At 42.6% G+C, this 11,602-nt stretch overlaps 1 protein-coding gene across 1 annotated transcript; it reads left to right on the top strand.

The window, feature by feature from the left end:
- Positions 1-6,482: 6,482 nt before the first annotated feature.
- RNF222 (ring finger protein 222) lies at positions 6,483-7,200 on the top strand. The gene has a single exon (XM_033961000.1). The coding sequence runs from the start codon at positions 6,483-6,485 to the stop codon at positions 7,113-7,115; it is 633 nt and encodes a 210-aa protein (XP_033816891.1). The 3' UTR covers positions 7,116-7,200.
- The last annotated feature ends 4,402 nt before the right edge of the window (positions 7,201-11,602 follow it).

Genomic DNA, 11,602 nt, shown 5'->3' with positions numbered 1-11,602 from the left:
AAACTTACTAGATAACATGAGAAAGACATGGGGAAGCTACCGCTTGCCGTGGATCGGTAGCATTGGAATGTTGCTACTCTTTGGGATTCTGGAATCTTCTTACTCTTTGGGATTCCAAGAATCTGGCTATTCCTTGGGATTCTGTATGGAATGTTGCTACTTTTTGTGTTCCGGCCAGGTACTAGTGACCTGGATTGGCCACCATGAGAACGGGCTGCTGGGCTTGATGGACCATTGGTCTGACCCAGTAAGGCAATTCTTATGTTCATTGTCTGTCTCCTAGACTTTGTACCTTTTGAAAGAGTAAAACAACCAATTTATGTTTACCTGCTCCACTCTACTCATGATTTTATAACCTCAATCATATCTCCCCTTAATTATCCCTTCTCCAAGCTGAAGAGTCCCATTCTTTTTCATCGTTCCTCATGAGAGAGTCGTTCCCATCCTTCTACTTTTCTAATCAGTGGCTTAGCCGGGGGGGGGAGGGTGGCTGGCCCGCTCCCTCACTTTTGGCTCAGGCCCCCTCCACAACTGAAGCAGATATAGAATGGCTGACAGAGATGCTCAATCCCTGCCAGCAGACAAAATCTGCTGCTGAAAGTGCCCCAGAAAGAAGAAATTTGCAGCTTTCTTCCCAGCCACAGATATCTGCTCTCTTCCTGCAAGCTCAGTTCATGCGTGAAACTCAGTATGTGGGAAGAGTGCGGATGTTGGCCGATGGAAAGGAGGCCGTTGACCTCTTCCTGCTGGGGCAGTTTGAGTAGTGGATCTCGTCTAATGGCGGAGATTGGGCATCCCCACTAGCTAAGGTAAAATTAATATTGCAGTTGTGGCAACAGTGGGTGGGGCAGCATGAGGAGGAAGTGTGTTATCCATCCCAGGGCTCCCCCCCAAAAAAAAATCCAACGCTGACTACACCCCCGTTTCTAAATCCCCAATATTAAAATTGTACACAATGCTCATCACGCTAAGTCACACAATACCATGTTTGTCATGTTATGTCTTACCATGCTTTATGCATGTAAATTTACAACCCGTCCTGAGCTCTCCTGGGAGGACAGGATATAAAATCAAAAAAATAAATAAAATTGCACACAATACTCAAGGTGCTGTTGCATTTCGGAGTGATACTAAAGTCAGGAACTATTCTCTTCATTTGGGGACTATTTATAGTAAAAGCTTACTACTTTGGTTTTACATATGACTACGTTGCATTCCAATCTGACTGATCCATACATTTGTTCTGCCTTGCTCAGCAGGTAAACAAGAAGCAATACTGTATTTTTTTGAGTCATGCATTTGGAGGATATGTGTAATTGGAATGCTTCTGTGCTGACCATCATCAGACAAGGCAGGACGAATAAGCACGAAGGAATGACCAAAACACACAACAGTAACAATAACAGATGCAAGCGAGTTTATTCCATAAAAACGCACAAGAAATCAAATACACTATAGCAAAAGAGAAATCCCTGGAAATCAGAGAACTGTGAGAAGGAACAGGCCAGTGGAGACAGTCTTCAAACTAAGGCTTGAAGCCTTTGCTTTATTGAGAACTGAAACTGCGCTAATGAAGCCTTTTCCCTGTTCTGAATGCGAGAGGTCTCCGGAGTTTAGGCATTCTGAAAATGTCAGGATGGCTAAACCTGTCCCTTACAATCTAATAATAAACTAACACTATTGAACAAAGAAAATTGCAATAACAATTCGAGAGAAAAAAAAAGTTGTATTCAATAATGTATTAAAACCATCTTAAGTGCACATCTTGGGTGTGATTGTATGTGATGATCTTAAGGTGGTCAAACAGGTTGAAAAGGTGACGGTGAAAGCTAGATGGATGCTAGGATGCATAGGAAGAGGTAGGGCCAGTAGGAAAAAAGAGGTATTGATGCCCCTGTATAAGACTCTGGTGAGACCTCATTTAGAATATTGTGTATAATTCTGGAGGCCGCACCTTCAAAAAGATCTAAAAAGGATGGAGTCGGTTCAGAGGAAGGCTTTAAAATGGCATGTGGTCTTCATCATAAGGCGTATGGGGACAGACTTAAAGATCTCAATCTGTATACTTTAGAGGAAAGGCGGGAGAGGGGAGATATGTTAGAGATGTTTAAATAAATTACTGCAGCAAAAAATGTTGCAAAAATGTTATAAGCCAAGTGGTGGAACTATCCTTTGAAAAACCATTTAAGTAAAGTGGAGAAAAAGCCTCAACTAATTTTATATGCAGACAGCAACCCAATGAGTTTTTTAGCCGTTCTTAATCTGTATCATGGGCAAAAAAACTCCACTGCTTCTCTAAATGTAATCTTTCAAAATAGGAAAATATTTCACCACTGTGCACAGGGAAAAGGAAAAAGAACCTTCAGGAAGGTAACACTTATCTTCACAACTGTTGATGTAAGCCAGGATCGCGATCCAAAAACGCAAAGATCTTCCTACATTTCCGGCATTGAAGTGAAGACAAGGAAACTATGTCCAGATCCAACAAGGCACTTGTTTCACCAACGATTGGCTGCTTCAGGGAATTCCCTCCTATTCCATCCACAATGGTGCCTGACTTGTAGCTCCCAATATCATGACGTCACTTCCTCCAGAAACTCAAAAAATAGAACTTTATTGAAAGAACAAAAATGCAAAGACTTATAACTTAATAAAATGCATACCATTCTATTTTTTTTTTTTTAATTTAAACCATTGGGCCAAATGGTATTCAAAAAGTAAATTGATCTTTGCTCACTCTGGTATAATTTAGTTTTTACATCTCCTCTGCGTGCTGTTGCTGGAATGTGTTCAAGTACAAAACATTTGAAGTCCTCAAATGAGTGTTCCTTTTTAGCACAGTGATGAGTCAGCACATCATATTGTCTTCTATGGGTAATGTTTGACCGGTGTTCAAACAACCTAGTTTTTAAACACCTCATAGTGTGCCCTATATAGCAAAGATCACACGGGCACACTATTGTATACACTACACCCATAGTTTCACAAGAAACCAAACTTATCATTTTCCAAGGTTTTCTCCGTGGAATCAGAACTAAATCTCCTTCACTAATCAGAGGACAAACAGTACAGTTGTTACAACGAAATAAGCCCACCCTTTCCATCCCTTTACTAGACCAAATATCTGCCTGGCATAGCAGATCTTTTAGATTTTTATTCCGTGAGAATGCCGCTTTACAATCCAATTCATGGCAATTTTGTTTAGTTTGCACCATTGGCCATAAACTTTTAATCTTTCTTCCTAGTCGCTGAGAAACATCAGAAAATCGCATCACACATGTCATAAAGTCAGTATTTTCTGAACGATGTTTATACTGTAACAGTTGTTCCCAAGAACTATATTTTGCTCGCCTTAGTAATCACTGATTTTGGATATCCACGTACTTCATATTTATTTTTCAGCTCTATTGCTTTACTAGTAAATTCCTCAGTTGAATGACAAATTCTTCTATACCTGAAGAATTGCGATACTGGGAGATTGTTTTTTAAAACACCCAGGTGAATACTTGTATATTGCAATAATGTATTCTTATCAGTTGGCTTTGTGAATACAGATGTTAAAAAATTCCCATTTACTTGATTGATCTTGAATCTAAAAATGTCAATTCATAAGTATCTTCATTTCAAATTTTTTGCCATTAGTGCAGGGCCATTTTTAAAACTTACTGTATGAGCACTTACTGCCATCCATTTTATAGGTGATAAGGGCTCATGTGGTATTTATGTACTGCTTATATACCCAAATATACACAATTTAAACAGTTCAACAAAGAAAAGTATCACTTCCAGTTTTGCCGAAAGTTACATTGGAAGGAGGGACTCGGCTGGAAGAAGGTCCAGGAGCAGCCCTGTGTGCGATGTTACCTCTTCTTCCACGAAGCTTCTAAGAGGCTGGTAGGCCTGCCCTGGGATTTGCAAAGGGGCCGACTCAGGGGATTTGCAGGTTTTTTGGGGGGGTTTTTGCTGGCTTTGACCCGCGATTGGGAGCAAGGGAAGGGGAACCAAGGGGATGAAGAAAGAGTGAACAAAATTTGAACAGAGCAGAGGAAGGGAAGAAAGAGAAAGTATGAGAGACACATTGGTGTAAGGAAGTAAGAGAGTGGAGAAGCTGGACACAGGAAGATATTCAAAAAGAGGGGAGATGGTGGGCATGGATGGGAGCATAGGAACAGGGACAAAAAGGGGAATGCTGCATGGGGATGGTATATGGACACAGAGAGAAGATGGTTAGACATGGGAGAGAATAAGAACGCAGAAGGAAGATGCTGGATGGGGGGAGGAATAAGGATATAGAGGAGTGATCCTGTACACAGGGGGAGGGGATCATAGAATGGTGAGATGATAAAGGCAGGGAGATGGGCACTGGGGAAATACTAGAAAGGGACGTATAGGAGACATAGAGAAGGGAGATGCTGAACATGGGAAACAATACATACATAGAAGATGGTCGGTAAGCATGGAGAAAGAAGAAATGTCAAATGGTCAGGAGACCCTAACAAGTAAGTTATGAGAAGCCAAAAGAAAACAGAGACCAGCGCCTGAGATCAATATGATTTGAAGAATAAAATTACGAGTCAACAAAAGGTAGAAAAAAATAATTTTATTTTCTATTTGTGATTAGAATATATCAGATGTGAAATATTTATCCTGCTAGAGCTGGTGTTAGACATAACTGAGGACTGCAAAGCCCAGGCTGTGCTTCTTTAGCTTCCAGCTGACTTAAGGCTCTCTCTGACCAGGGGACAGTTGCCCTAGTTGCACTCCCCTAACACCATTCCTGTCATGTGTGACTGCTGTTAGCATGATTTTTCTGTGTAGCATTCTATAGTAATTTGGCTTATTCCGTTTTCTCGATAGTGGAGGGGATATTTGTGAGGGGGAGGAGAGGGGAGACAGGGGTTTTGTTGATCCTTGCTCTGTATTATTTGTGTTTATGAAATGACCATTGTACAGAATATTGTTTCTTTTATACTTTAATATAATAAGTTCAATATAAAATCATAACTATTCAAGGCTTGTGCGAATGGGATCAGACGGTTTGCTTGGATGGGGCAGGGATGAGGACTGACCTCACAGGGACGTGGTGGGGATGGGGACCAAGCTCCCGGGGACAGGGACTGAGCTCCTGTGGACGGGGCGGAGACAGGGAGAAATTTTTTCCCAAGTCATTCTCTAGTAACACACATACAGTTTTAGAATAGCCCAGCACAGGTAACTACATAGAAAAAAAAGGGCTCACTAGAGTTAACCAAATACCATGCCATGTATAGACTTTTAACATTTTATGTATGGAACCCTTTGTGAACCGTTTTGGATAAAAACGGTATAGAAATTTTTAAAATAAATAAATATGCGCTAACTGGTTAGTGCAGGAATGCCTCTGACATGTCCCCTCAAAAAAAAACAACAACCCTAATTAAAAGAAAATTGCCATGCAGTTAGTGTAAAAAATTAAAGCTAATGCATAGGCCTTTGCTGACATTGGTTAGGCCAGCAGAAAATGTTGAGAGTTAGCCTTGCAAGGCTGACAATGAGGTCAGTTACCATTTGTAATATAATACCTTCATGTAATTTGTTGATGTTCTGAGTATTTTTTGTATCTGCTAGTTTGCTCAGATAACCCAACAGCCCATCTAATATGTTTAAATCTGATTGGTGGTTAAAGCTACAGCCTCAGCACCCTGAGGTTGTGGGTTCAAACCTACGCTGCTCCTTGTGACCCTGGGCAAGTCACTTAATTCCCCCCATTGCCCCAGGTACATTAGATAGATTGTGAGCCTACCAGGACAGACATGGAAAAATGCTTGAGTACCTGAATAAATTCATGTAAGCCATTTTGAGCTCCCCTTGGAGAATAGTATAGAAAATTGAATAAACAAATAGTGTGAGAAGTTTCAGCCTCTGATAACCAGAGCTGGTATTGTGATGTCACAATGCCTCATTCCACCAATGACTAACAGCCAACCTCATCAGTGATGTCACAGTGGCTTGATTGTCTTTTACTACATTTTGATTTCTAGAGTGGTGCAGTGGTTAAAGCTACAGCCTCAGCACCCTGAGGTTGTGGGTTTAAACCCTTGCTGCCCCTTGTGACCCTGGGCAAGTCACTTGATCCCCCCATTGCCCCAGGTACATTAGATAGATTATCAGGACAGACAGGGAAAATGCTTGAGTACCTGAATAAATTCATGTAAAACCGTTCTGAGTTCCCCTGGGAGAACGGTATAGAAAAAATTGAAATAAAAATTAATATCTAGCACAACTATTCAATACACCAAAAACAAAAAAAGGCTTTGAATTGCTAATTCACATGTTCAACATATGTGCACATATTTCTGTCAATTAAACAAGACATCCCCATTATGATTTACTTAGTGCTTTTGATTGCATGGAAGATTTATTAGTTTGGATACTTTATCTTACATCATTGTTTGTTTTCACAGTACCGAGAGGACTCAATAGCTGGCTCAGCAGCAGCAAAAATGCCTGATGAAGAAGATAGCGATGACAGTTCCTTGAAAGAATGCCCTGTGTGCTATGAAAGGCTTCACAGTATCGGAATAACGGAGAGAAAATTAAGCTGTGGGCATATTTTTTGCCATGACTGTCTGGTGAAATATCTGTTGACAACCAAGGAAGAGGGACCCATCCAAAAGAACATTGTCTGCCCCCTCTGTAGGTATGTGACGTTCCTCACTACGAAGAGTCTTTGGCTTAACGAATCGGTGGAAAGCGACCAGACTTTGGAAGTTCCTTTTTCGCCCACGTGTTCAAGGCATTCACCGGCAGTGGGAGCCAGCAACACTTTGATTATCCCCAACTCTGGTGTGCTACCAAGCGAAACCACCGATGGACAGCATGACATTACTAGCTATCGATCCTCTTGCTCTCTGGATTTTACAACTGCAGAAAACAATTTTGTTGGTGGATCGCAAATTTTTGTTATCAGTGATCGAGGAATGCCCACTGACAATGAAGACACTGACAGCTCGGCTACAACTCAATCAACCCAAAGACGATGTTGGCGATCCCCTATAATACTCCTGGTTTTATTGGCTGTCCTTGTTGTTGCCATTGTATGTACGGTAGTTCCATGGATTCTACTAGCAAAATAAGAAATATGAAGACATGTCCATTGATAGCAATGGTAATACAATTGGAGCTTCAGACCAAGCAGGGGAAGCCCTGAAAGAGCTAAATTGGCAGCTGGCAGCCACCACTCTCCCCTCTTCCAACCCTCAGCTGAATGTGGCTCCAGAGCCACCATCAGCTGGGCAGAGGGGGAGAATGGCGGAGGAAGTCTTTTTGGGGGGGAGGGGTTTGAGGAGGGTGCAGCTGTTGTGCATGTGTTATATGATTACACAATACATGGACAAAGCTACCTCCAGAGCTGCCAGAAAATTGCAATCTTAAAAAAAAAGGGGGGGGGGGGGGAGGTTCCCTTTAGTGGGAATACTAATGAGCTCCTTGCAATGCATTTTTATAGGGTTCTCAGTGGCTGCTATGAGGATCGGTAGCAGCACGAAGTACACTTTTGAACATCGGAAGGAGAGTTTCTGTGCCAGTAAGACTGCTTTAATGAGTCTTACTGGCAAGGAAACCTTTTAAGCATCGGGGCCTCAGTTTAGAGGGAACATCGAAGGCGCAAGCCCCTCCTTCCTACTCTAATAGTAGCCAGTATTTTTCAGTGTTTTCACTACTGCTTCAGCAAAACTGGGCATATATGAACACGTGATGAATCTTACTCTATAGGCAGATAAGGAAAATTTTTCTTTTATTGTACAAAAAAAAATCAATATATTAATTAATATATTTATTATTAACTACCCTTTTGAAAAATAATTCACCCAGGATGGATATGCATAAGGAAATATTTTTAAAAATGTTATAACATCTAGGGAAATGCTTTATGTAAGTAGCACTGTTTAGTGAGGAATGCATCAACGGGCACTAACCATGTTAGAGCATAAGGATTAGCAAATGCTAAATGCTAAAGATGCCCATTATATTCCTGTGGGTGTCTTTAGTGTTTAGCACATGCTAACACTGTAGTGCCCATTGATAAATTTCCCCTTGATGTATACTGCTTAGGATTCCCTTAGAATATATTTGTGTTATAAAAAGGAATGAAATAAAAATAAATATTTAACAAAGGGTCGCATCTATACTTTCTCAGGAATCAGCAGCAAAAAGCCTGCAGAGCAGTTCATGGAATAAAAGTGGGTTTCAGGTGGCTGACTATGGGCTCCTTTTACAAAGGTGGGCTAGCGTTTTTAGCGCGCGCGCTATAGCGTGCGTTAGCCAAAAAACTACCGCCTGCTCAAGAGGAGGCGGTAGCGGCTAGCGCATGCGGCATTTTAGCGCACGCTATTCCGCACGTTAGGGCCCTAACGCACCTTCGTAAAAGGAGCCCTATGTGATCAATAACTGTCCTGGTAGACTGATGGGCATTACTATGACACTCTTCTGAGCAAGAAGATAATATGTCATGATATCTGGGCTCATAGTGATCAATGTTTTCTTGACCTCTATCGGCGTTAAACCTGGACGTTCAATGCTGGACCAAGTCCAGGCACCAGCATTGAATTTCCAGGTTTCTGGAACCAGCTAATGCGTAGTCAGATAAGTATGATATTCAACCCTTAACCGGCTATGGGTTACCACATAAAGATAAGAACATAAAAATAGCCTTACTGGGTCAGACCGACGGTCCATCAAGCCCAGTAGCCCGTTCTCACGGTGGCCAATCCAGGTCACTAGGACCTGTCCAAAACCCAAAGAGAAGCAACATTCCATTATCTCAGAGTAAGCAAGATTCCGGAACCCCAAATAGTAGTAACATTCCATGCAGAATCCACAAAGAGTAGCAAGATTCTAGAATCCCAAGGAGTAGCAACATTCCATGCTACCGATCCAGAGCTTGCCCCATGTCTTTCTCAATAACAGATTATGGAGTTTTCCTCCAGGAAATTGCCCAAACTCTTCTTAAAACCAGCTACACTATCCGCTCTTACCGCAACATCTGGCAACGTGTTTCAGAGCACTATATCTTAAGATAAGGAGACCAGAATTGAACGCAATACTCTACATGAGGTCGCACCATGGAGCAATGCAGAGGCATTATTACATTACATTAGTGATTTTTATTCCGCCATTACCTTACGGTTCAAGGTGGATTACAGAGGTGTTACAGAGTAGAGCGGGTTGCTTCAGAGGACTGAAATATTTCATACGGTGTTAGTTAGTCTTCATGGATTTCTTGAATAGCGGGGTTTTTATTTCTTTTCTGAAAGTTTTGTAGTCTGGGGTCACGATTAGTAGATTGGAGAGTTGGTGGTCTAGTTTTGCTGCCTGTGTCGCTAGAAGGCCCTCAGCAGTCGTTTCACTTTGGATCGGCAAGCCCAATCGGTGTTCCTTCTTCTGTTTAGTGAATCGAGGGCTTCCTACTTATGCATGCCATTTCCTCTCATTTGCATGTGCGAATCGGATCAGAGATTGATCGCACAGCTGTTTAGTGAATCGGGTCGGGGAACAATCGGGTCGGGAAATGATCGCATGACCATCAGTAAGTTTCGTGAATCTAGCCCTAAGTGTTAAATGGTGCACGCAAGCTTACAGAATTAGGGTGACTGTGTAAAAGCCTTCCTCTTCCCTCATTCCTTGTGCTTCTCCTGTTCTTACCTCCCATCCCTTCATCTCACCCCTCTCTGCCCTCACTTTCTCTCCCTTCTTTTGCTTTCTATTTACTTCCTCTACCTTTCTCCCACCCTATACAGTATAATCTCATTATAACAGACTCGCTTATAACGGAACCTCGCCTATAGGGGACGAGGTCCACTGGTCCCGGCCGTGCGCCCTTATAAACATACGGCTTTTAGCCGTAGTTTTGTTTGGCTATAACAGATATGCAGACTCCGCCTACAAGGCACATGGTATGCCGGTGATATAGTATGAAAATGACAGTATTTTTCTTTCCAGTACAGTACGACATAATGCTTTAGACCATTTTTAGTGTTCTGGTTTTACAATCATTTCATGCCATACCAATGTTTTGCTGAGTTTTGTTATTGATGTTGCTAATATGTTTGTGCAGTGACTGTTGTTCATTGATTGTACGTTGTTTCAAGTTGACCCAAATAAAGTTTTAAAAAAAATGCAACTCTGGATATAACGGACTCTGGATATAACGGACTGTTTTTCCAGGTCCCTTGAAGTCCGTTATAACAAGATTATACTGTAGTATCAAATTCTGAAGATGCCAAATAACCAGGCCAGAGAGGAGTTTGTGCCTGCAAACTCCAGAGCTATGTGTGTGTGCTAATTCCAGAGTGCCACTGAAGTATACCAGTATGCTCCTCTCCTGACCCTCCAGGATCTGGGAACTTTCATATCTCCATGCGCCTTCCCCTCCCCAAGTTCTCTGGGTTCTGTTCATGCCTATGGATGTCAAAATCTTAAATCTGACCTTTTCTATTCTGTTCCTACCCTCACCATCCCCTTTCTCTTAACTGCTTTTTCCCCCCACTCATTCTAGTCTTCCTAGTCTAGTGAACTGTTCCTTCCATTCCACTCTCTCAGCCCTCCTCCTCTCTGCCTCCCTGGCCCCACAAATTGCCCCCTCTGACTGCCCCCAACAAACAAAAAAATGTGTGCTGAAATACTATACCTAGGCCTTCCTTCTTCATGTGTGACCCTTTGTCTCTTTCGTTAAATGGACCATTGGCCTGCATAAAGTGACATGGCATGCTGGAGTAGGAGGGAGATAATTGCAGAAGGCTCAGAGCTCCCACTTCTCAATGAGAATTTGGCAATGAAGGTTTAGAGCAATCAGGGAGCAGTGGCAGTGGCTTTAGGGGTGACGGGACAAAAGCGCGCAAGACTTTAGAGTGCTTTAGGATTCATGACACCACAGCATGTCACTAAAGCAAAATTAAGGCACCACAGCAGCAAGAAAGGGAAAGAGAAAGCACAAAACAGCTCACCTAGCCTATAGTTGTGGCCATGCTACTAAATCAGATCTGATCATTGGCTCCTGTTCTGCGTCAAAGATAAAAGGGGCAAAAATAAGAAGACTGAGAGAGAGAAAGAAAGAAAGAAATTCAGCAGAGCTACCAAGAGGGCCCAATCCTCTCAGTGAGAGATTCAGGGTCGGCCCTCAGCTTGCCATGCTTAGCCCATCGCTCTGCCCAACTCTGCACATCACTCCGCCCTGACCCGCCCATAGCTTCACCCCTGGCCCAGCTGATTGGCAGCCAGAAGGAAAAAGAGTTGCCTCCAGGTGCCATGGAAGCGGGAAAGGCCTTCATAGCTGGGATTAACAGCAGCAGAAAATGATCTTTTATGAAGGTCTTTCCTCCTGCTGTGGCACCCAAGGGCAAGTCCGTGGCAAATCTCAGCCCACTGGCAGGTGTGTGGGAGATGACCCGCAAAAGCAGGAGACTTGACGGTTCTGATACACTAAGGGCTGGAGATTCATGGAATCCCTTGAAGGCCCTCACCACAGGGCACTGCTTACTGTATAGGCATCACAGCAGACCCATAAAATTGGCCACTGCCTCAGAAAGTAGCTGTTTTTGAAGGCTGAGTATGATTGAGGGTATGA

Source organism: Geotrypetes seraphini, chromosome 10, assembly GCF_902459505.1.
Source record: "Geotrypetes seraphini chromosome 10, aGeoSer1.1, whole genome shotgun sequence".
NCBI lineage: Eukaryota > Metazoa > Chordata > Amphibia > Gymnophiona > Dermophiidae > Geotrypetes > Geotrypetes seraphini.
The sequence above is the reverse complement of the archived record's forward strand: the minus strand, read 5'-3'. Positions and strand labels throughout refer to the sequence as shown.

What these genes read in the sequence shown, in the direction of transcription:
- RNF222 (XM_033961000.1), top strand. Translation starts at nt 6,483, where the DNA reads ATGCCTGATGAAGAAGATAGCGATGACAGTTCCTTGAAAGAATGCCCT.